The 27,103-nt window shown below is 40.7% G+C and overlaps 1 protein-coding gene across 1 annotated transcript in view; it reads left to right on the top strand.

The window, feature by feature from the left end:
* Nucleotides 1-27,103, top strand: part of T265_11179 (hypothetical protein) — a gene marked incomplete at both ends in the record, with an annotated part of 91,804 nt that overhangs the window by 43,128 nt on the left and 21,573 nt on the right. The window contains 6 exons of the mRNA XM_009177769.1: nt 1,636-1,823; nt 4,734-4,862; nt 8,063-8,191; nt 18,652-19,010; nt 20,041-20,522; nt 26,199-26,396. Of these exons, the coding sequence (XP_009176033.1) occupies nt 1,636-1,823; nt 4,734-4,862; nt 8,063-8,191; nt 18,652-19,010; nt 20,041-20,522; nt 26,199-26,396 (1,485 nt within the window). The remainder of the gene's footprint in view (nt 1-1,635; nt 1,824-4,733; nt 4,863-8,062; nt 8,192-18,651; nt 19,011-20,040; nt 20,523-26,198; nt 26,397-27,103) is intronic.

Below are 27,103 nucleotides of genomic sequence, written 5' to 3'. Positions count from 1 at the left end.
TTACTCATGAAATCCTCTTCATCAGAAATATCTTTCCGCGGGTTGTCTCACTAGATAACAATTTGGCACATGAAAGTTCGGTTTGAACCTCATGCAACCTCTATTCCGAAAACTGTGAAACTATTTCACAAAGTACAAATGATTTCATCAGTAATAAAGAATGAAAGAGAGATGAAATTCAGAAGATCCTTCAGCCCGAAGTAACCATTTCAAAAGTATGTTTCTGTAAACCAAAGGTCCGATAAGACTGTCATTCATAATGTGCTTGGTATAAAATTGCTTCGCACAGGCTACATCATGTTTTATTTTGTCAGATATTTGGTTTCCCCCTCCCTGGTGGTAATAATTATATGGCTCATGAAGAAGTTTTGCAAAACATCTCTATTTCCGACTGATTTTATGGCTTTATGTAGGTTTATTTCACATTCTTTAATTATCCACATGTAACGAGAAAGAATATTACCAGAATATTACCAGTGCAGATAACGTGGAACATGTTCGAAGGGATTACGTGAACAAGATCACTAATATTTGGGGCGATCGAAAACCAATCACCTCTATTGTGGATATACGTTCCACTACGATCTATTATGACATAGCTAAAGTAACACGAACAAGGGAAAGAATACATTTTATCTGTAAACCGGCATCATACTTCTGAATTTGCAAACCCAAAAAGGTCGTTCTATAGACTCTACTGTACGACGACACGTTGTCTGTTAACTAATCCAATTTTAGAAGATGGTTGAGAGCAAGCGCATTCACAGCATCACTCATGTCATTAGTTGTTGAGTAGTATTATTTTGTATCTGTTATCTGGCGAAAACATGCTGACGTATTTTTGTGTGGCGTGTATTGCAGCAGTGGAGAAAATCCGCCTTTCCTAGATAATTAAATCGCATGCTGAAGATCTTCACGGTCCTAACGCCCCTTAACGTATGTGTGTATTTACTTACTAAGGTCAAATTTCTGAAGACAGGTTTCTTTAAGTAACCCAATGACAAACTACCTGTCACAGTCTGAAAAGATTCCATCATGGTGCAAATTACGAAACGATTTGGTGTGTTTACATGTTTAAAGGCTGTAGTAAAATACTGATTTCCCGAAACTTTATGCAGGAGAATTTCGTCCTCGTCGAAGGGATAAAGTTTATAGAAGGGTTTTATTGTTATTTACGAGATCAATCATGCTCCAGAGTGTATCAGTTAACGAAGGGATAAGTATGTATTCTGTTACAAGTCCAGTGACATATCGAGACTGCTTCTAGTAGGCAGATTTTCAGTCCAAATCTCGAATTACACCAAACTTGTAACAAACGTTGCGTGCACAATCTAAGGTTTGATTTCTTCTGTTCTGACCTATTGCAGCACAAAAAGTGATTGCTCCTTAAGGCTTGTCCCATGAAAAATATGATTTCAATCATTTCCGCCCGCTGGCATATCGAGACCGTTGCTGAAGTTGAAGAAAGCACCTCAAACTACTGAATAAATTTTGGTTATTAGGTCATGAGTAAATCTGACTGGGTTCAATAGCATTTGACAGGTTGCTTATTTCATAATGCGTAACGTCCTTCCTGAATATCATCACACTGCCATTCAATCCCGATTTACACTCTTGTTATTTTCATTGACACAGTAGAATACAAGCCAAAGAAGGGGTACCTGACTGGGAGGATTTGGTTCCTCATACTATGACAAGCCAGTGGATGAACTTTACTGTCGACAGATCAGAGCCGAGCCAACTTCAGCTGCGAGCAGTTAATAAGATTGGTGCAAGTCCTCCGGCCTACTTGACGATACAACCTCCTCTTAACAAAGGGTCAGGTAAGATTTCCATGTGCATGTATCTCTTTAGGAAGAACATGGAATATTGTTTACGCAGTGACTGTTTGTAGACGTTAAAATACGTACGTTTCTCGTTATTACCGTTGGATGTGTTATACAAGCAGGTCAAATAAATTCATCGATAGACTGATCTGTGCACATTAGTATCTACTTGTGCCGTCAGTGTGGATTCTTTTTCCCTAAGAGACACTTCTTTCCCCTCACGCAAGGCTAGCTAGGCTCCTGTCAATGTATGATCGATATTAGAAGACAATTGAACTTGTATACCGTCAAATTGTCACCGTTATCCCACATTTTGCATTACGACAGTTTTAGCAACTCGTTTAAAGCTATCTAACCAGAAAAATTAGCTTTGATCCAGAGTAAACACGGTTGTATTAGTGTTCTTTCTGTGGAGAATTTCAATGTACAGTAAGAAAGCTGTCTGCTTGATTCGAGGGAGCTTTCCTAAACATTGCAAAAAAACATGCAAAAAAAACATTACAAAAAAACATTGCAAAAACATGCAAAAAACATTGCAAAAAAACATGAGAAGTATCCAGAACCGCTCACTGCAAACAGTCATAGATGGTTAGGAACACATGTGCGATGCACCTGATCCGTTTATCAAAATAGGCAAACGATATGATATCCTTTGTGACCCACGCATGTAGACTGTCATGTGTACTGTATTCGGCTATAATACCGAATTTGCACACAATATGTTATCTCACAGGTTGATCTGTAACATCTTTTTATTCAAAACCTCAGCAAAGGCCTCTGAAGAAAACCTTTTTCACTAGAAATCAAACGTAAGCAAACAAAGGATGTCGCAACACTTAAACATTACAATAAATTGTGAAGATAAAAACAACATGCCTTGAGCATTAAAAATTTAAAAATTCTTCCAACCATGGAACGCGCAGAAATAAGCTATCAGCCTTCACGAATGTTGTGAATTAGTATTGTTCGTACGAAATAATGTCTCTTTTCAAACGAGATACAGATAGCTCCATGCTAAGGTTAGGAAAGGCTTTCATAAAGTTGAAGTTACTCAGCATTCCTAGTAGGCTTGAAGTTATCCACAGAGTTCCCCTGATGGCCGATGATTTTCTGGTATCCACACAATGCTCTGATGTCAGTTTTCCTAAATGTCTCTTCTGGCCGGCTATCAGGAAACAGTAGTTCGACCATTAGCTAAAATCGTGAAATTAATAACGCTGTTCATATACATTTTCCTCTCTAAGCCTGAGTCGAGTGAATCGCTGTCCTAGTCCTGATCATTGTAGTATTTTGAACAGTGATTACTTCAGCGGGCTTGCAGTTTTATTGGTGCATCTTTAATCTTGAAGAGGCCCAAGGGCTGGCAGAATTCCTTCCGTAGTATCTTTTCACATATCTTGCACAACCTTTCTAACAGTTCATTTAGATATGTGGCTCCGTAATTTGGTCAACCTAACATTGCGGGCTGGGCGTTTTATTTTTGGATGTATTGGCTTCTATTTCCGGTATATGTTGCTCCACCCAAGCAATCCTGGCTGAATAACTGCGCAAAAGCGCAATTTTTATCGCAGATATGTATGAATTGCTGTCGAAGTTAGCATATTGGTAAACGAACTTCGTACGTTATCTCTCAATATCTTAGAGAACCACTTTAGGTGCCGGCGAACGGGACGAATCAGTCCAATGTAAATAACCTAAAATGGCAAAATGTGGCCGTGTTGCGTGTTTTTTAACTACGTTTCTGCTAATAACAAAATGCTATATTTTGCCTCTCTATCTTTGAGTGGCGGCACTAACCATTTTCTGTTGGTGCAAGCGACTTTAGTGCAGAAGCAAAATAGCTAGAATTAAACCGCTTCCCTAGACTGTTTGATTATGGTACATAAATGGATGTTCACAGATTTTCCACAGTATGTACTTTTGCACACAGTGATAATAAAGAAACCGATTGTCATCTAACGTTTTGTCAATAAATATCAATAAATAATAATATCAGTAACAAATATAAAATATCTCCGGATTGGTTCCCTCAGTTTCCATTCGGTGAGACAGTAGATCCTTCGTTTTAAAGGCGGGTCCCTCTTCGTGGCGGGCTATTTATTCTTGCGAATGCGGTTCCCAATTTTTGGACTTTTGTTGAAGTCGCTGAGCAGCAGTTACCTTTAGAAATGTGACTTCTCTACCAAATATTTACCATTTAGCGCAAAATATGTGTTGGCAAGTACAAAATAGCCACAGTTAACTGCTGTAGGTGTGTTTATTGGCAGGAATGCCCAACCTAAACTATCATATCCTCCGTGAGAACCACTTAGTAATACGAGTAAAGAAGCAGGATGTTGGCCGAAAGGCTTGAATTCAAGAACTGTCCACACAGGGCAAATATATTCCATGTGAAGAGAATGTCGTAGCTCAGGCTAGCGTAGATGGTCGTTGGCTTGTTCGCAGAGCTGGGCAATTTGGTTGCAAACGTTTCATCACTAATCGAGGTGACATCATCAGTGCGTAGTTGTGTGTAGTGGTGGGTTGGTGGTTGTGCCACTAACCCACCGCTACACACAACTACGCACTGATGATGTCACCCCGATTAGTGATGAAACGTTTGCAACCGAATTGCCCAGCTCAGCGAACAAGCCAACCACCATATTCCATGTGATCCCACCGTTCACTGAGTGATTTGAGGATCTAACTACGGTAGACCGCATGTTTTTTATTTCACAGACTCTGAAGTGTCCGCGATTTCCAGAACGTGTACAACCCATGATCTTATATTCACCAGGTTTCGTAAATCCACAAAGAATATAGCAACATGTCACAAAACGCTGTCCTATTTTGTTTTAGGATTTTGGCATTCCAGTAGCCGGTTTGTTATAAAAATGGCTAAATGTATACAATATTTTTCCGTTTCAGGAGCTGGAGGCTACTATCCAACTATTTTTGGTCCACTAACTCATGCAACCGGCTTGGTGACTTATACTCTCCTATCTGTTGGACTATTCTTACTTCTGATGTTGATGCTCATCGTCTTCGTGTATCGCAGTAAGTCATTCCATCTCTCTAAAGCAAACGGCACGATGGATTTGGCACACGTAGACTACACCAGTCGAATGCAGGAGGCACTTGCAAAAATTTGATGAGCGCTATATATTCAGGGTTTAATGTGCGAATATTGAACCTGCGCATCTAGAGATTCGTGAACTGCGCACTGCTGACGATTTCCAATAGGGATAAAACAGCTACTCACGACGTTTCGAGTTTTCAGCTTAGAGTGAATACTCTCATGGGAGAAACCTACGATTGCTGTTCGCCTGCAAGTGGACTTCTGACAACAACCGGTGCAAATTAACAAACAACTCACAACTTTTCGTCGATTAAGCACAACGAAGAGGTGGTTTGCTCTTTGCACCCACAGGACATCCTCCGAAGCTCATCCATCTTAGCTCGTCCATCAGCGTTTTGTTCGTTCATTGGTGTGCGACGCTAAGTTAGGACCAGTCCCACGGTATTTGACCACGACGGTTAGGTTTTCTGGATGTACCATTACGGAGCGTCTTTCTGTACAGACAAGTATTTTCTAAGATCAACTGAGAGGCTCATCGATAAACCGGGAAAACAAACGATTTTGAACATTGCTTTCTACTCTTCCGAGCGTATGAACGTTTTGATGTCGTCACTCCACTTGTATTTTTCACGTGGGAAAACTGCTCTGCATTATTTTAAACTATAAAATATTCTTCAAAAAATATTTCATGGTTGTCTGGATTGCACAAGGTCTTAGTAAGAGCGATTTAAGACGAGCTGTGGCATGGTTGAAACATTTTACTGAAAGTGAGTGAGAAATAGGTTGGAAATTGAGTTTGTGAAATTGCTCTCCTCAGAAAAACTGCGAACAAATCGCTTGTTTTGGTGAACAAACAACCTTGATATTTTGTTAACCAACGTCTCTGGTGAAGCTTAGTGCAATTCAGTTTCATAAAACCCGTGATATATCCCTGTGCTACAAACTGGATACCTTTTCGACCTTGCTTCTAGCATAATGTTGTACAAGTCCTGTGGTAAATTCCTACCTAGTCTCATCAGTTCCTGGCAGCAGACGAGGCATTGTTAAAAGTACACCAGTAGGTAACCCTAGTACACTTCAGATCTGTCAAAAGAGAAACCTGATAGAATATATTTTAAAATGGGATCCACGTGAATTTAGTCGAGGCAAGTTCATGCCAGTCAGTTTGGATGAAGTGCGCTGCTGAGCGATATAAAGCTTAATGACATGTTGTAACCGATAGCTACGGAAGCAGTCTATTCCTACTTTAAGCTATTAATTAATGCATTGGATTTTGCTGTGCAACTGAGGGTTGTTATTTAGAAATTTTGACATTTGTGAATGTTAGTGTTATGCAGCAATCCTTTTCTGAAGGACTTCAATGAAGCGTGCACAAACGTTTCCTCGCACTGACCAGAAAGAATTCCATGCTAAAAAATAACCTTTTATGGACACTAAAGAATTTTTTCAGCACTGAGTCCATTTGGAAATTGTGACGTTGCATTCAGTTGAGGCGGAAGATGTACTGCAAACCCTCACGTTAAAAACAGTACTGAAACTCTCAATGCGCTCTAATGCGCACTCAAAATTTTGCGTTATGAGGACCGACAAATTTGTGCCTTCTTGATTCCCCTACAAAAACTCCTAGTACAAATTTTATGTGAAAATTTAGAAAATACAAGTGGAGTGACGACATCAAAACGTTCATACGCTCGGAAGAGTAGAAAGCAATGTTCAAAATCGTTTGTTTTCCCGGTTTATCGATGAGCCTCTCAGTTGATCTTAGAAAATACTTGTCTGTACAGAAAGACGCTCCGTAATGGTACATCCAGAAAACCTAACCGTCGTGGTCAAATACCGTGGGACTGGTCCTAACTTAGCGTCGCACACCAATGAACGAACAAAACGCTGATGGACGAGCTAAGATGGATGAGCTTCGGAGGATGTCCTGTGGGTGCAAAGAGCAAACCACCTCTTCGTTGTGCTTAATCGACGAAAAGTTGTGAGTTGTTTGTTAATTTGCACCGGTTGTTGTCAGAAGTCCACTTGCAGGCGAACAGCAATCGTAGGTTTCTCCCATGAGAGTATTCACTCTAAGCTGAAAACTCGAAACGTCGTGAGTAGCTGTTTTATCCCTATTGGAAATCGTCAGCAGTGCGCAGTTCACGAATCTCTAGATGCGCAGGTTCAATATTCGCACATTAAACCCTGAATATATAGCGCTCATCAAATTTTTGCAAGTGCCTCCTGCATTCGACTGGTGTAGTCTACGTGTGCCAAATCCATCGTGCCGTTTGCTTTAGAGAGATGGAATGACTTACTGCGATACACGAAGACGATGAGCATCAACATCAGAAGTAAGAATAGTCCAACAGATAGGAGAGTATAAGTCACCAAGCCGGTTGCATGAGTTAGTGGACCAAAAATAGTTGGATAGTAGCCTCCAGCTCCTGAAACGGAAAAATATTGTATACATTTAGCCATTTTTATAACAAACCGGCTACTGGAATGCCAAAATCCTAAAACAAAATAGGACAGCGTTTTGTGACATGTTGCTATATTCTTTGTGGATTTACGAAACCTGGTGAATATAAGATCATGGGTTGTACACGTTCTGGAAATCGCGGACACTTCAGAGTCTGTGAAATAAAAAACATGCGGTCTACCGTAGTTAGATCCTCAAATCACTCAGTGAACGGTGGGATCACATGGAATATGGTGGTTGGCTTGTTCGCTGAGCTGGGCAATTCGGTTGCAAACGTTTCATCACTAATCGGGGTGACATCATCAGTGCGTAGTTGTGTGTAGCGGTGGGTTAGTGGCACACCCACCACCCCACCACTACACACAACTACGCACTGATGATGTCACCCCGATTAGTGATGAAACGTTTGCAACCGAATTGCCCAGCTCAGCGAACAAGCCAACCACCATATTCCATGTGATCCCACCGTTCACTGAGTGATTTGAGGATCTAACTACGGTAGACCGCATGTTTTTTATTTCACAGACTCTGAAGTGTCCGCGATTTCCAGAACGTGTACAACCCATGATCTTATATTCACCAGGTTTCGTAAATCCACAAAGAATATAGCAACATGTCACAAAACGCTGTCCTATTTTGTTTTAGGATTTTGGCATTCCAGTAGCCGGTTTGTTATAAAAATGGCTAAATGTACACAATATTTTTCCGTTTCAGGAGCTGGAGGCTACTATCCAACTATTTTTGGTCCACTAACTCATGCAACCGGCTTGGTGACTTATACTCTCCTATCTGTTGGACTATTCTTACTTCTGATGTTGATGCTCATCGTCTTCGTGTATCGCAGTAAGTCATTCCATCTCTCTAAAGCAAACGGCACGATGGATTTGGCACACGTAGACTACACCAGTCGAATGCAGGAGGCACTTGCAAAAATTTGATGAGCGCTATATATTCAGGGTTTAATGTGCGAATATTGAACCTGCGCATCTAGAGATTCGTGAACTGCGCACTGCTGACGATTTCCAATAGGGATAAAACAGCTACTCACGACGTTTCGAGTTTTCAGCTTAGAGTGAATACTCTCATGGGAGAAACCTACGATTGCTGTTCGCCTGCAAGTGGACTTCTGACAACAACCGGTGCAAATTAACAAACAACTCACAACTTTTCGTCGATTAAGCACAACGAAGAGGTGGTTTGCTCTTTGCACCCACAGGACATCCTCCGAAGCTCATCCATCTTAGCTCGTCCATCAGCGTTTTGTTCGTTCATTGGTGTGCGACGCTAAGTTAGGACCAGTCCCACGGTATTTGACCACGACGGTTAGGTTTTCTGGATGTACCATTACGGAGCGTCTTTCTGTACAGACAAGTATTTTCTAAGATCAACTGAGAGGCTCATCGATAAACCGGGAAAACAAACGATTTTGAACATTGCTTTCTACTCTTCCGAGCGTATGAACGTTTTGATGTCGTCACTCCACTTGTATTTTTCACGTGGGAAAACTGCTCTGCATTATTTTAAACTATAAAATATTCTTCAAAAAATATTTCATGGTTGTCTGGATTGCACAAGGTCTTAGTAAGAGCGATTTAAGACGAGCTGTGGCATGGTTGAAACATTTTACTGAAAGTGAGTGAGAAATAGGTTGGAAATTGAGTTTGTGAAATTGCTCTCCTCAGAAAAACTGCGAACAAATCGCTTGTTTTGGTGAACAAACAACCTTGATATTTTGTTAACCAACGTCTGTGGTGAAGCTTAGTGCAATTCAGTTTCATAAAACCCGTGATATATCCCTGTGCTACAAACTGGATACCTTTTCGACCTTGCTTCTAGCATAATGTTGTACAAGTCCTGTGGTAAATTCCTACCTAGTCTCATCAGTTCCTGGCAGCAGACGAGGCATTGTTAAAAGTACACCAGTAGGTAACCCTAGTACACTTCAGATCTGTCAAAAGAGAAACCTGATAGAATATATTTTAAAATGGGATCCACGTGAATTTAGTCGAGGCAAGTTCATGCCAGTCAGTTTGGATGAAGTGCGCTGCTGAGCGATATAAAGCTTAATGACATGTTGTAACCGATAGCTACGGAAGCAGTCTATTCCTACTTTAAGCTATTAATTAATGCATTGGATTTTGCTGTGCAACTGAGGGTTGTTATTTAGAAATTTCGACATGTGTGAATGTTAGTGTTATGCAGCAATCCTTTTCTGAAGGACTTCAATGAAGCGTGCACAAACGTTTCCTCGCACTAACCAGAAAGAATTTCATGCTAAAAAATAACCTTTTATGGACACTAAAGAATTTTTTCAGCACTGAGTCCGTTTGGAAATTGTGAAGTTGCATTCAGTTGAGGCGGAAGATGTACTGCAAACCCTCACGTTAAAAACAGTACTGAAACTCTCAATGCGCTCTAATGCGCACTCAAAATTTTGCGTTATGAGGACCGACAAATTTGTGCCTTCTTGATTCCCCTACAAAAACTCCTAGTACAAATTTTATGTAAAAATTTAGATCATTTGAAACAAAGAATAACATACCTGAGATTGCGAACCTTTAGACTGGGAGGATTTGGCCATTCAACATACCTAACTGAGTACTTTTTGTTAGGGGAACTTCTACAAATTAGAATGTGACGTGGGTTAGTGTGGCTTGCAGTAGAGCTTGCTAAGCGGTGGATTTTGTCGAAATGTCCTCGGTAGCTTACTTGATGGGTAATCCGTTTGTTCTTCGAATTCCATCGCCAACATTAACATCTTCTGTATGCTTGATATATATATATTTATATATATATAAATATGTACATGTATACGTCTAAATCTTCCTCGACATGATACCAGGTATGTAAGACCTCACCAGCTACTGACTTGATATTTTTTTCTTTACGATGTCTTTAACTCGATATGATGCCTAAACTTCTTTCAGTCTAGTTTTATGCCTAAAGAATAGACTTTTTTGAGTCCCACGAGAGTTTTGACAGCGTTTTATACTTTACATAATATTTTCCCCTGTTGAGTTATGATCTCGATACAAGAAATGATAAGACAAACCGCTAGAAAGTTTTGTTTGCACGTATTTACCAAATGAACAAACATTTATAAAAACTTAAAGTTTGATATTTGCTCCGTAAATTATCCAACCGCTATCGGTATCCACGATTTGCTAAATGTTTATGAACCTAATGCATCTGAATAGCAAACGCCGAACCACTTTTAGCAAGGTTAACGTGTAATTTACGTGTACGCTGTGGCAACTACACTCTTGAACACGCTATCGTTACAGGTAATAAATGAACCTTTATAAACATCTTAATTCAAGGCTTCATGGGGCTCGGAATCAAGGAAAACCGCTAATTTTGAACAATTGCACGTTTACAAACACTTTGATAGATGATATGACCAACCAAAACACCTGGACCACACGTGTACATTTGCGAGCAGCTGGTTCACAGTCAGATCGATTTGCCTAAGATATAATTTTGCACAGATCCAGTTTGGTCGCCGACAAACACCTCCTCATTTTCGGAAAAGTGAAGGAAAATGCTCCGTTTTATATCCAGCAGCCATGTTTATTGTACTGTGTTTATCCGTGTGGTTAAAAAGTAAGAAGAACAATTCGACACCCCCATGTATAACAAGGGTATCATTAAAATTCAGTTGACACAACTTTTGCAATTTTAGACTAGGTTCGTGGATCTTAGGATTACTCAGAACCTACCAAAATCACCTATGTTTCAAAATACAACCTGTATTTGTTGTGCAATCATGTGTGACATTTTTTCGTGTGATTTAATTCTCTTGAAAATTCATTGGAACCATCAAAATACAATCGAAGCTTAACCACGTACACTGGGCCAGCTTTACAACAAAAGATTTATGGGAAGTCCATTCATCCATCAGAAGTGCGTACGATAACGACTCCGGAAAAGTAGCGTGCTGATTAACACCTTTCTAAGTATAATGTCCTAGCTAAAACCCTAGTGTAATCAGCTTTTTTAACCTTTTATTTATGCCTCAGACAATATATTATACGCCCGAGCTATTGCAACCTAGTTGTACGGTGTCATGGTATTATGGTAAATTTTACGAAGACACTTCATGGTGAAAGGACCCAACTTGCCACCTACAGGATGGACTAATACAGACCGAAAAAGGCACTGAACCTCACATACAGACAACGCTTTAGTGGGTAAAGTCTTCAGGAAATTTAGGCATCAGGCAAACAATGTTTAACCGAATACGTGCTGTTGAAAAAAACGATTTGACCGCATACGGGATAGTCAGTTTGCAATGCATTTAGGCAGGCCACTGATCCCTCCAGCAATAAAACGTAGACCAATTTGGCTGGAGAAATACTGGTGGAGATAAATTTTTCGGAATGTGAATTCGTTTATTGTGTTCAAGGACTCCACCAAGTTTTCTACACTTTTTGTGAGTCAAACGTTCAAAAAATACTCCCCACCTGTTGCAGCTGCCTGAGCTCTTCACCCATAGCACCAGCTAACAAGATCGCTAACAGATGCGATGTGGTTGTTTGTAACTCAAAAAACGCGTACTGTGCGTGTTCACAATCTGAAACAAAGAGAATAAAGCGTTCTAACTAATGATTTTTGTCACTATGAGCAGGAACGTGCGCATTGAAATCCAACCTACATTCGTTCGAATGTCTATACCAGACTTCAAGCAAGGATATTTCTGAACTAAACTTAAATTATCAAGATGTGTTGCAAAAGGAACCACACACGGAAATGCTTCGTGATTCTTTGTAAACAGCGCTCAATTTGATGTAACATACAGCATCTGACACCGCGAAACCTCAGTCTTAGGAGATTCTCAGAGTTTTATTAAAATCAGTAGACGGTGATTATTTAGGGCCATTCAATATTGCTGGCAATTAAGACTCTTTTTGGACGGAATATCATTACACGAACCCGTAATTTATTAAGCTGAACAGATCGACTCTTACCGAACTGCTCACGGAGTGGGAGACCTCACTCACAAACATGTATATTGGTCCATCCATGGCAGTATCATCTGATTTTACCTATGAATAGAAGAATTAACACACGCATGCAACGATGCGTGGAAATGCCATACATTCCGGATCGTTTATACAACCAGACAGAACTGACCTTTGAAATCAAGATACTAAATATGCAAATTTTTGTGAAAACGAAAAAGATTTCAAAATAAAGTACTATTTATTGTCATCTGCGAATCGTGTGCAATTGTGAAGCCTTTAATGCAAACGTTTTCTATCGACTAGTCCAAATAGTTGCTTTCTAAACCAGAAAGAGGTAACGGTTTGATAAGGCACTATATGTTCAAAGCCTTGCATTCTATGTTCATTCATTGTTGAGCACTAATAATGCGAATCGCGGTGATTTTTTGTTAAGTTTACCTTCAAGAATTTGGTTTGGCGACCTTAATTCCAAAGAGGCTATGGTTGTGGAGCAGCGTGGTTTGCCGGAGCGACGAAATACACTATTAATTTATTTTATTATACACCCCCACACAGCGTTTGTAGGATGGTTGGTAAAGTCAGGTACTTCAATAGCGGTTGGAGAAGACTTAAAAGCCTCATGTCAAAACAATAGTAAAAATGTGAATATGTCCTAACAAACTAAAGCGGGCTATCCCGTGGGAATTCGCTGTCCACCAAAAGTCCGGTTGCGAAATTGCAAACTCAACTAGGAAACAGTTTTCAGAACCAAAAATTACCGCACACTCCGATTTGCGAGAAACTGCAGAACGCTGTGTAGTGTGTGCCGACGCTCATCAGTGAGAAAGCGGGAGAACAACGGAAGTGGACCAATTTATGTTAAACAGAAGAAACGGATGGGAGGAGCTAGGAATCCTAGGGCAGTGAAAAACATATTGACGGAATTTACTGTTCCACTGTGAAATTCCTTGTAAAAATCAAGCACCCATTGTTATGTATCTGCTTATGCGTTCCACGCCGGAAAACTGCTTACTCTCAGGAGTTGTGCAGGAATGGCAGATGATACGTTTATTCAACAGAGAAGGCTCACAGTCATGATCTCTTTTAGAAAACTGACGCAGTCCTTCCAATATAGTTTGCAGGGTTATTGGTAAGTATTCATTGACACTGTGTCACGAAAACCTGAAAAATTCCCCGTGGATACCAAGACAATATGTTGGATCGTTTGCAGATAGATTCAGCCACTTCAGAACCTTCTGATGTATGCTCTTCAAACTTTGCACTTGGCTGCTAATATGTTCACCAAACTTGGTGGTTGGATTGCAAACACCACCACCAATCGAGGTGACAACGCTATTGCGGGGCTTTTTGGTAGTTGAACGCCAGTTTCGACGCTGCCGCTCTACCCATGATCCAGAAGATGGCCATGTTCATATCCACTTCAATACGTCACTACTAAAGAGATAAAATTCGTAAAATGTAGTAGTCGAGTAATTTCTACGGATTTTCGTCGTTCACACGCTAGACGCTGTTGTATAAATTATACCTCTGAGCTGGAGATGTAAACCTGTTGCTTAGCAAACAGAGATGCATTCTAGAACAACATAGTTCAGCACTTGGTATCTCGGATGCAAAATATATACATGTTTCGAAAATAGACATCACTCCGTATCACATGTGCGAATGGGGAATTCTAATTCATCGAGACGCACATGTGATCATCCGTCTGGGTGAATTAATGTCACTTTTTTGAAGCACTCGAAGAGGAGGACAACTATCGTTGCCAGACGGCCTCAAAGTTCGCAATTTTGGGCCAACATCGCATCTTAAGACCAATTGACCAACGTCAGTATCGCTACGCGGCTCTTGTTTAATTCACAGCTACTGTCCGTTCTTGAATACCTAACATTTACAGGTCACGATCAATTGGGGATAGCGAATCGTTTACATGTGTTTCTATGTGAGAGATTCCAATTGCCAGTAATGTCTATCTTATTTAACCCGATACCCAGACTCCCACTTGGTTTGAAACATTTATTTGACTTATCCTATTAAAACACAGTCAGACATATGTATCTTGGAGCACGTATGAGTTGAAAAACGGGTGCTTATCTGACAGATTTATGACGTCAACGAGATATCAAGTGGTAATATGTTCAGCTATTTACCTTGATTGTTTGGAGTGACGTACAGATTCCAGGTCGGCGGAACAGGCTGGGTGTTAGCCTATTGATGGGCTTGGTTTACAAGTAAAATGCATTATCGTGTCTACACCACCTCATAAATTAGTTGCAAATGCACAAAAAAAGTTGCAACAACATACACACATTCCCATAGCACTTCACAAACAGACCACTTTTGGCGAATTAGGAATGAACACATAAAAGAATTCTATGTATCCTCTGACTTTTGAGTGGAACAGTGAAAGGGGAGTCGACAAAGTGACCGAACATTAGCTAATAATTAAAGGCATACACGAATTAACTCGAAATTGCATGTCGGGTGATATGTGTTTCATTGTATTTTCAGCGGAAGTAGAACTAATATGCACTACCATGACATTGTTGAAAAAAGATGAAAAGATCACCAGGGCTAACCCTAGACTTCTTGACTTACAAGTAAAATGTCGGTGCACGATATGTTGCAGTTAATAGAGAACAGCCTGCTACGCTTGAAGAGCCATGTATACGCCATCAGTTATGTTTGATTAATAAACATCGACAGACTGATATAAAGGCCTTTACCAGTAGCCATTCATCTAGACTTCATGGGTTCTCGAAAAAATATTATCATGTCCCACCACTCAAACCGATTTTATCCATAAATTACGGTATCCATGATTCTCTGGACTAGACTGATTAATTTGAACATAAGAAAATTAGAGATGAGATAGATTGTTCGACTGATATGCAGTACTTTCATCAAAGTTCCACTGCATAAAATAAACTACCGTTTAAGTGAACCGGTTGAGCTAACTATTGCAAGTCAGACTATCCCAAAATGGTGCTTAAAACTGTCATTCTTCCATGCAAGTATGACGTGAGTCTTGGAATTCTATAAGATAATTGATGCAGTCAGCTTTGTCCAGTTTTTGTGGACATCTTCATGCTCATGATGAAACGTTGTTTTGCCGAATTCCTGTAAACATTGTTGTATTACAAGCGACACGTGGTAAGGAAAAAGTGTACATGCTTGAGATTGTTCATAGGTACAATACGGTTCACTCTGACCTTCCGGTTACCAACGAGAGAGATGGAAATTTACAAAGCTGTCCTGGTCCTTTTGCCTACATGGGGGGGAAGCAAACTGAGCATTAACGCAGCCGACCGCGAGCTAGTAGCCCATAAGCCAATTTACTTAGAGCTTGCTTTTAAATTCAACCATCTAGGATTAGAATTATCACGCGCCGTCAGTGTTAAACTGAATTAGAACGGAGGCACGACTGACAGAATTTCAGTATGTTACTGTCTTTTATAATGAGAATCCGATTCTCGTGGTATTTCACGCGTAACCTTTTGGCACGTGCCTGCCTAAGGAATGTGGTCCAGTTTGTGTGCTACGGACTTGGTGAAAGAAAACCCACCGTGTTAGGTCGAAATTTTGTCCGGTTTTCGGATAATCATTTTATCTTCCGGTTACCTTATAAACACGTTTATTACTTGACACTAGCGGCCGGTGCGAAGTGTCTCAACATGCTGGTGTCTGTTTTCTCTCTGTTATTCAAGTTACAGGCGAGATATAACTGTATTATGTACAAACAGTTACATACCGGCAACTATGTCGTTCCGTAACGTTTGGTCCTTCAGATCATCTGTTCCTCGTTATCCAGTAGCTGATGCCTGAGCTGTCTTGCACGGAGTCCACACAACGCATGTGTCGGAAACGTGTACAGCCAGGAAGACGAGGCTGTACCATCTCCACTGTCGGGCTTCGAACAGTCATCCAGTATACTGGCAATAAGTGTAGTTATTTTCATGGCGAAAAATGAGTGCACTTTATCGAACCTAGCGATCACCGCGGTAAGTAAAGGCGTATGGCATACCAAGAGAAACACCAGGCGTCATAAGTTACTGGGCATTCGCTTCAAGGACGTAATTATGGAGCGCTTCTCCATAAAACTGTATGACGTCAGGCACTTCTCTGCTCATGAACCCCCCTCCTCAAACATAACATGTTATCGAGAAATACACTCATTTGCAAATCACTTTGGTTTTCACGAGAGACCCAGCTGAATCTTTCCTTCATGATATTATACAACTGAATATGCAGCACACAGGCCGCCTCATAATTCAGTTGGGATGATATTCGAGATATCACAGCATATTTTCATAAACGAAACTACTCACATATTCTCCCCTTATACTTCACGGTGAAACTGACTCCTTCGTCCGCGGTGATAAACATTTCCAATAGCGCCGTTGAAGCTTTATACAAAATTACTGGTTACCGATATCATTCTGTATAACAGACGGTTAGGCTGCCCGTTATCCATCGTGAGAGTGAATAAGCCCAATGGGATGCAGTTCTAACTAGTCAAAATCCCCGGATACGTGACACAAGAATTGAAGTTTCGCGTTAACGCTTGTTCACCTAAGGTGTGGTTACTCACCCTCGGGGAGAACTGTCAACTTGCGACTTTACCTAACATAAGGAGTAAAATTGAAAACAAATCCCGGAAGCCGACCTCATCTTTGCATTAAACGGTTGCAGTTTACGATAGATCACAATGAATGACAAGTAAATCAGAAAGTAAAGCTTCATATCTTATTCGGATAGCAAAGATTTCGCGTATATATATATATATATATATATATACGTATATATATAATCAACATGAACTTTTAGTCACAGGAAGCCACCAGACTGACTTACGGAAACAGGTAAAAGTTTAGATGAATGGACTCATTGGAAACGGCAACAGCCCCAACGTACTAGTTTAATTGAGAGGCACTTCAAAAAAGCCTATATTGAGCAGGGAAACTGATGTAGTGAATCCACAGATAGTTTATTAGCTATCCTTTGAATTCTGACATCCGCATTTTTAGGACAAATGACTCTTAATAAATAACGCCCCTTAATACAAGACTCTTAGTAAATAATGCCCCTTAAACCGACTCATTCGCTGCGGGCTAACCCTTTCACTTTTAGTTGTTTTGTGCTTTCCATTGCTTGCGACCAACCCAATATGCTCTCTCCTATTGATCCTCCCAAAAGGACTTGAACCCAGTGTCATTCCATTCAACCTCTCTTGTGTAAGTACACTACACGTTGTAAAACACACTTCTTCTGGTAAGATCTTCCTCTGAAAGGATGAAATATCATTAAACCTCATCCCAATACAAGCAATCTTTATGGTAAAAACGGAAAATACCTACCGACTGCTTGCATTTGAGTTGCCTGGTGGAAACTTGGACGCACAACCTTATAGAACTACTCTATGTTGGTGATTTTCAACTCCGAACATTGACCACCCACATTAACACGATGGAGCCTCATTTACATCTTTTAAATCGCCATTTAACCGGAAACGTTAAGCCAAAGCTTCGGTCCAATCCGATATAACTCTATCTTGATATATATATATATACATATATATATAATCAACATGAACTTTTAGTCACAGGAAGCCACCAGACTGACTTACGGAAACAGGTAAAAGTTTAGATGAATGGACTCATTGGAAACGGCAACAGCCCCAACGTACTAGTTTAATTGAGAGGCACTTCAAAAAAGCCTATATTGAGCAGGGAAACTGATGTAGTGAATCCACAGATAGTTTATTAGCTATCCTTTGAATTCTGACATCCGCATTTTTAGGACAAATGACTCTTAATAAATAACGCCCCTTAATACAAGACTCTTAGTAAATAATGCCCCTTAAACCGACTCATTCGCTGCGGGCTAACCCTTTCACTTTTAGTTGTTTTGTGCTTTCCATTGCTTGCGACCAACCCAATATGCTCTCTCCTATTGATCCTCCCAAAAGGACTTGGACCCAGTGTCATTCCATTCAACCTCTCTTGTGTAAGTACACTACACGTTGTAAAACACACTTCTTCTGGTAAGATCTTCCTCTGAAAGGATGAAATATCATTAAACCTCATCCCAATACAAGCAATCTTTATGGTAAAAACGGAAAATACCTACCGACTGCTTGCATTTGAGTTGCCTGGTGGAAACTTGGACGCACAACCTTATAGAACTACTCTATGTTGGTGATTTTCAACTCCGAACATTGACCACCCACATTAACACGATGGAGCCTCATTTACATCTTTTAAATCGCCATTTAACCGGAAACGTTAAGCCAAAGCTTCGGTCCAATCCGATATAACTCTATCTTGTTTCTTTACACCCAAGGACGGAGGGCTGATGGTAAAGCGGGGAAACACCCTTTCCTCATCAGTTTCAACCCCTCTCGGCGCATGAATTCAGGAAGTGGAAACGATTCGTTCGGATTAGGCGGTGGGAGCGATTTGACCACAAGTGGAATCCCGCTTGATCTGTCAACATTAGAGCCCATGTGGAATCAGGAAGTAAATTCGTTATACGGAATTGGCAAATCTGACTTACTCAGTTTCGAACAAGTAACCCAAATATCTGCGGCGCACATCCGTTTTGAAAGGTATATTGGTTGCGGTGCATTTGGCAAGGTGTGGGAAGGCTGGCTACACGTCAACGCTTCTGATGGTGACAGATTCGAAAAGGTTGCCCTCAAGGTATGGATAGTTACCCGTATAAAACTTTGTTAATCAGGTGTCTGTACTGTTTTCTTTCTAATCTTTTTTTCGATTCGATAGAGTTCAAATTCAGCCCAACGATTCTTCCAAAGACCCTAATAACCACACTCAGGCACAACCATAGGCATAAGTGTCTGTAAATAATGGATATTACAGCAAAAGCCAGTTACACAGACCTACAATTTACGTCCTAATCGAAACCGACCTAACGTACACACTGATATAATATTGGATGATTTTGCTCTTACCTAACCTTGCCTTTAACGTTTTATCAATAGAAGTACTTGCCGTCATCTCTGAAATTTCAGTTACCGCACTTGTGTGTGTTCCGATATTGCTTTATTAAACTGTTTGAAACTCACAACACCCACATAGTATATAAGTCATCTAAATGCTTCCAAAACACTAATGTCGTTTTGAAGGATGAGAGTAACCCACGTCATAAGCAGAACTTGGTACACACAAAGGCTGACAGGCGTTGTGGAAGATTCCAAGTGGATGTTACATGCTGCGATTCAGTGAGCAGTTTTTGTAATTTTGACATTCGACGTGATTTTTAGTGCGCAGAAACACGGCTTTTTGCGACTTTGGTAACGGGGAGAGATAACGAATATGTTTGCATCCTACATCGAATCAGAGAATTTCAATTCTCAGCCACGTTTTCAGTCTCCAATGAACGTGAGGTTTTCATGTGACTTTGCACATTTGTTTACGATATGTCCACGGCTACTGCTTTTATTCACATCTCTGTCCAAAAAGTTTGGCTCTTAAAAGTTTTGCGTTGAAAAATGCGTAGGCTTTAAGACAAAAACTAATAAACTAAGATTCCTCAAAAATCTAATACTATTTTGTCAGACAGCTGCATCAACCATATCAGTTTTTTTCGAATCTTGATTTGTTCCACAGCGTGATCGGTCACACATTTTGCCGGTAGAACGACCCGTTTGTTATTTCAGATGGTTATATCGAACGTCTCATTTAGTGACTTTCCGTTCTGTCAAAACTTCAGGTCCGAAATAGCAAATCCCTGTCCGAAGCCGAATTCAAGCGTGAAGCAACATTAATGCACCGCTATCAGCACGCAAACATTGTTCGATTTTTTGGGGTATCCTTCGATTCACCAGGCCAACAGTGCTTGGTACTGGAAATGATGGACCAGGGGAATTTGAGAGACTACCTGCATCGTGCCCGGCCACGAATTGCCCCACATGTGGCAGCAAATATGTTCGCTGCAGCGGCCATATGTGCAGCTGGCTCAAACGCAACGGATCTGCCAACAGCTGCTGGTTCCGAAGGTTCATCAATGAACACGAGCACGACAAGTACGGCGGCAGCAGCAGCAGCAGGTGGAAACGGAGGCGGCGGTGCGTTTAGTACTAATTCCAACGTGATTACCTTGATTGCACAGTTGGACTTGGCCGCACTTGTCAGCATCATGAGGGATATTGCTCAAGGATGTCGGTATCTGGAAGAACAGCACTTTGTTCATAGGTGAGAAACCCTGATAGCTGAAAGACTTGTGTTTGCTATATGATTCACAAGCTTGTGCGTAGATTGCCAGCCTGAGAAATAATCACCTACCTCATATGTAGTGAACATGGTCTACTAACGAATGGAGAAACTCAGCTGGTTATAGGATGATTTCAAATCACATAAAGTGCGCGCCCGTGAAGCTGGCAGACATCTATTAACCTGCCGGAGCCAGACTTAACGAAGTCCGTGAAAAGTTTGAGCGAATGAGTCTGGCTAGGTGTAACTATCCTAGCAATCTCATCTGATAAAGCAACTTTTCTGTAGGCAGCCTAGTTTCATCACAAAGTGTGACTTGGTAATGGTTAAACCTAGAGTTTTTTCTGAGCTGAAGTGCTTAATATCCTTCATATCTCAAATGAGATAGTAACGGCGTAGCGAAAAATCTAATTTCACTTAGACAGATATCCTCGAAGAACCCAGGCGAAACGTTAATTGAACTAAGGCATAAAATCCATAGTAATTGTTACAATTATTCGGCACATTATTTTATTAAAAGTTTTGTTTCCGAATATTGGGCATTTCTTTTTGTTCACTGGTCTCATACACTTCCTCTCTTGTGTTTTAATGAAGATACTAACTTCGTTTTGTCAACCACGTGCGAATATTATAATACATTGTATCACGTGACACGGAAGCTTGATGTGGCACATAAGAAGCACGTGACTCTCAACATAGGTGGGCCTTGACTTATAAGTGTGATAGCAAGCCAGACAGTCAAACAAGTCCTTTGGCAAAAAAACTTCTTGTGTCCAACGATGTTATGTGTGCAACCGGATGCTTGCCCGAGACATGAGACGCAGATGGCTAATGAAAACGACTTGATGATGTTCAGCTGCTGGTCATAGTAAACAAGCAGACTTTAGATTGTGACTGCCAGACACCATACTGATCAGCTGCCCACTGAGGGTGGCTAGCGTTCGCGAACACGATCACATGAACGCTTCGTGGCCGTCCCAATATAGTCACTCTACTCGAGCAAGTAAAATCCGACAAAAAGTTGTAATGCAGCTAGCCCGTGCTTTATTCCTCGAACGGATACTGACGATACTCTTATCATGCAGCGGCTTATCCTTTCGGTAATGGCGCTGCCTCAGCGTACGTATCATCATTGTGTTATAATGACTTCGCTCGAGTATACCATATACTGGCTTGACGGAGGTTACAAAGTACATTGCGTTCAGTTTGTGAAAAATTCCATTTGCTGGAAATACCAGTATAATTGAAAGTACTAACTGACATCTTTGTACTGGAAGGCTGAAAACTCACTAGAAATTGTTCAACCTTCATATGATCAGACCGCTTGGCGATTGGCTTGCAAACTTTTCGCTCCGTCGAAGAGACGTAGTGAGTTGAACATCCACAGATTTATAACGGGGGTCAACATCTCGTTTCGGCTCATCCGAAACAATGTACAATAGATTCCGATGCTTTTTTGAGTCCTAAGTTAATAATCACCAGCGCAAGAGGCGCCTTACTGTAGGCATGACGTATTTCCGTTCCGGGATCCTGCACTGTTAGCTGAACAAGTTGTGTAACATCAAGGGGCTACTAAACACAGTCACTTCTGTTTTTTTTTCCACGTTCAGGCATGTCCAACTTTAATTAACCGAAAAATTGCTTGCATTCAAGTTTACAAAATTCTTTAGTAGCATGCCCTGACACCTAATGAGGGATGATGGAATTCATAAATCTTGTGCGCCCGACAGGCCAGCGAGCGCTTTTTGTTGGTTATGGATTTGACTTTCAAGTTCAGATCTCAATCACTCCACTCCTACTGCACTCACCGGGTGGAGGAATAACTTCAAAAGCCAAGAAAACCTGGTGCATATACTGGACTCAAGATTCGCGCCTAGTCGGTTTGTTTTGTCGATTTATAACTCCAGAAATAAGTAGTAATCAGAGCACCATGTGGCGACATTTATAGCAGCTTGCATACCGTAGGACAACGGAATGTGACTTGCAACTTTTCTGTGTCGCTCAGAAAAACGGTACCAACTGAGACTTCACTCCGTCCAAATTAGATGCGGCCTGTTAGGCTTTCAGCACTAATTGAACAAAAGTGGAAACAGCAGACTTGCTTCCCAAAATGAAACACTACTCATCATGCTGTCGAAAAATGACAATAAGCTCGCCCCTGGTTTCACCCTCCATAGCCAGCAGACATATTGCTCTCGTTTTCGTCAAACTAATCCACTATCTAGAGAAAAATTCGTGAGCGACTTGAAAAATGCTCATTTTCCAATTGCTTTGGTTTTCAAAATGCCGTTATTAAAAATATTTCGTAGTCACCGAGCATGGTGGCAACTGTCTATACCGATTTTTTTTCGGCTGTTCTCAGTAAGTTCACCAATTATGATCGAGTGTATCAGTCGGGAGTCACTGTGATAACGGCTCAATAACTGACGATAGGATTCACCTCGAGATGTATTTCATATTGATTTCGATCATGTGCTTACGGTAAAATCAAAACACATTGGCCGTGCGGCCGTTTAAAGTAGACTTTGTAGAAAGCGACGTGACAGTTTACGAAGAGTAGATTCCTTATTAGTGTACTTTTAATCGAAATTTGATATTTATGCCGCGTGAAAACAGTGACTCGGAGGGTTTCGTCCACGCTGAGAAAACCCTTGGCTGCAGGATGGTGAGGTGCTCGAATTTTATCACACATCCGTCTGCCAATTCACGGTTTATTACCAGCTTCTCAAATCTCAGAAAGGGACACTTTACCGCTCACTGGAGGAAAGCCGCGTTGACTATAACATTGAAAACGTGGACATTTTGGCTTATGAGTCAGGTGATTCGCAGGAAGATGGCCGCGCTGAGTTATGAGAACGCCACGCATGGAAGCATTCAGTCATCGCTTTTGGTTGACTGAATCATCTACTTCCCGTTACCCTTTGAAGAGTAGAGTATGCTGCGAAGGAACTCAGTATGAGACAGAAAATATTTCCCAAGATTAATTCGGCTGTTTGAGTCTGTGTAAATAACAAGACCGGAATTCATAAATTTTTGATGATGACACTGCCTTCAGATTAAAAACTTGTATGCCGAATAGACAGATGTCAGTTGCCCAGTATACTTCTTTAGATTACGTAAGGAAGGTCCGCAAGCGCATTTTCACAAAAACTCACCCAACAACCTAAGGCTCCAAGTTACAGACCATAAGTCAAAATTCACGTGTGAACGTTCTTCTCGCTCTTCAGAGGCCGTAACCAGAACACTTTGGAACTTCAAACGTCGATCCCCATACTTTTTGCATTGTTTGTAGTGACCTTTCAGTGAACTTGTCAGACTCGTAGTTGTGTAAAAATTCAACTATCTTTGAAATGGGCCAATTTCGTATCACCTCAAAAGAAATCAACGCTTAATCATTTGACCATCGGACACATTACTGTGAATTTTTGTGCGTTAAGTATTTGTTGTACAAAAAGATGAAACACAATGACAAAAGTATTCATTTAGTGAAAAATAGAGTTAAAACCTCGAGTTTCTCGTAGAATGAGAGCCCGACAGCAAACTAGGTTTCATTAACTTGCTGGCATCCTGGGGCCTGAACAGTTAAACGGATTTTTACGCACTTAAAAATGTGAAGTATCTACATTACGTCTGCTCGAACACTTGTGTGTAGTGGATTTCAGCTAATATTTTTCGCCAGCTGAACAGTTGTCTAAACCAGTCTTACGAAAAATGAAAAATGCAATATCCTTGTCATGAGGCATTTGATTTTATGCACATAATAGTTCCTCACTGCCTTCCAATAAAGTAAATTATACGTGCCATTGCCGTCCAAAAGCAGGAACATTTCAACCAATACCAGTCAGAGTCCCAGTTGTTCTGGGCACCACGTGTTTCATAAACTAGACCCAAACTATTTACGTGAAACAATAAAACTTCTGCCGAGAATTAAGTAAAGGTGACTGTCCGAATACGTGTGTGTCTCTGTGTGTAACGACCAACGCACCTGTAAATTTGGAAAAAGTCTCTCCTTACAGATTCTAAAAAAAATTCAGGCAATCTGCAAACCGTTTAACGGACGCTGTCTTTTTAATTTATTGTCCGTCTTTGCCCTTCAATTTGCCGAAGATCCGGCTGAAAGCCAGTTACGAAAATACCATAGCATACACAGACACAGAAATGGCTCCGGTGAGTATGACTTTACCAAATCGGCCGTGCAAAAAATTGCCTCACTAGACCCACCATTGTTCTGTGGACAGGTGCATTTACACTGCCGACAGTGAACTGTAGATGAAATGACGAATTCACTTCCTCTTGGGAAATGTAGGTGGATGATTCGGTGATTGACGTATTTTTTAAATTCTAACTGACAATGAACTTATCGGAATCGTGCGTGTTGCGTGTTCGAAAGTATCATTATGAGAATTGATTTTGTGCTACCATGGTGTTGAAAATTGAATATGTTTCTTCACGATTGTCGGGACGAATCTCCCATCATTTTACAAAAGTTGCAAACCGTGAAGCAACAACGCTTTTGAGAAACCCGACGATAAAAAAGCATTCTCCAACAAAAATAAGGAGCAAACAGGCGAAATGGTTACAAAAAGTATGGCATTGGTGATTTCCACTTTTTCGCGCGCACTAGTACTAAGTGGAGATAAGCTTGGATTTCAAAAGTTTGAATTCGTTGAAAAAGGAAAATGAAGTAACTTAGTTAGATTGGCTTATCAGTCGACCTTCTGATAGATAGAGGCTGAGCGATGTGTCCGCATTTTTGTTTCCTCTTTATGAAAACTAGCAATCCGGCTCACATCACATATAAATGGAACTGGAAAGATTTCGTGCAGGCTTTAATGTTACAGAACACGGTAAGAATTCCCCACAGTCGCGATGTGCTCGTGGAAGTTGTTCCTGTTTGGCACAACTGAACTAGTTACTTATTCAACTAAGGCAACTCGCTACAACAGAGAATTTCCTGATAAGCAAGATGTTCATCCATCTCCTGTGACAGGAACCTCAGTTCCCCTTTTGAAACTGACTGGTTTGCTCTCACACTACTTATCTCTTCGGAAAAGCCTTCGCAAGCACTCCACGTGAATCCTATTCTAACAAGGGTTGTCTAGAAAGGGTTAAAGCCAGCTTCCATGTAAATTCCTTTTACTAAATGCTTTCTCCCCCGGAAGAAAAAATATCGGCAATGTTGTGAAGTATAGGTAGCTCGTGTGCGCTGATTGCGTGGCGTTCGGTTCGCCGAACTTGGCAGTTTGATTGCAAACGTTTCATCACCAATCGAGGTGACATCGTCAGTGTAAGTTGAATGACAATATCACTGACGAAGTCATCTCGATTGGTGATGAAACGTTTGCAATCCAACTGCTAAGCTCGGCGAACAGATCCAAAGAAAATATCTTCATATTGAAAGTAGTGCAATCAACAATGTTTGTGGATAGATTTTTCTTGTCAGAATTACGAAAACATGTATTGCCACCCAAAGCAGAGTGTCCAAGTTGTACCGTTCATTTATCTGATATTAATAACAGTTCCTCAGTCGCTAAATCTTCACCACATAGTTGCAAAAATATCTCTTGAATTTACCAAAATGTACCCGTGAGCTGTTCTGGGCTGTTCCTCCAACTTATCAGCCTGTCTTATATTCTCTTGCATTTCGTTTCGCTTCAGAGATATTGCAGCGCGCAACTGTCTAGTCAGTCACAACCATCCAAGTGGGAGGATTGTGAAATTGTGTGATTTTGGTTTGGCTCGAGATATTTACAAAAACGACTGCTACAGAAAACGCAACGAACCCAAATTACCCGTTCGTTGGATGTCTCCCGAAGCAATTCGTGATGGGCTGTTCACCACCAAATCAGATGTCTGGTAAGAATATTGTATCGTGTGTTTTGATTACAGTTGATTGCTCCATTTCATGACGGGTACGACAGATGGAAATTAAAGTTGCTTTAAGGCCGTCGTGACAGTCAGAACAAGTGATTTGCTTCCCAGGACTTAAATGTACTCTAAATTTAAATGTCTATTTCAGTATAATAAGATCTGAAAAGATTGTAAGGATGACTTTAATTTTGAACGTTTACAATCTGAGGGTAACTGATTTCTGGGGTGATGGAGAACAAATCGCGTATATTGTAAAGCACTAAGCAATTCATCGTGCTGCTTGAATAAAACATGTACAGAAAAGGGTAGTGATCTCGTTGGGGCGGAACTTAAGAACCCGATTATAAGACAATCAACCGTTACCTCTGTCACTTCATTCTTGGGATATTTGCCTGATGAGAAATATATACCTGTTTTACTCGGTTCTTGTGCTCTCTGAACCAAAATATACCAAAAACCAAGAAGATAACTATAATTGAGGTTTTAGAGTGTTAGCAAAATTCTTTTCCTTTCAGCATTATAACGATGTAGGACAGTTTCAGTACAGTTATCCCCGTTTTCATTACGGTTTCAGTAGTACGTCTTCTTAGGCATTCTACGAATTTACCGGGACCATCAGAGAACAGTTAAGGGAAACAGATAGTCGCTGTGTGCATACGAAGAAAATGTTCGGACTTACAATTTGCCGCTCT

Source organism: Opisthorchis viverrini (assembly GCF_000715545.1).
Source record: "Opisthorchis viverrini unplaced genomic scaffold opera_v5_460, whole genome shotgun sequence".
Taxonomy (NCBI): Eukaryota; Metazoa; Platyhelminthes; class Trematoda; order Opisthorchiida; family Opisthorchiidae; genus Opisthorchis; species Opisthorchis viverrini.
The sequence above is the reverse complement of the archived record's forward strand: the minus strand, read 5'-3'. Positions and strand labels throughout refer to the sequence as shown.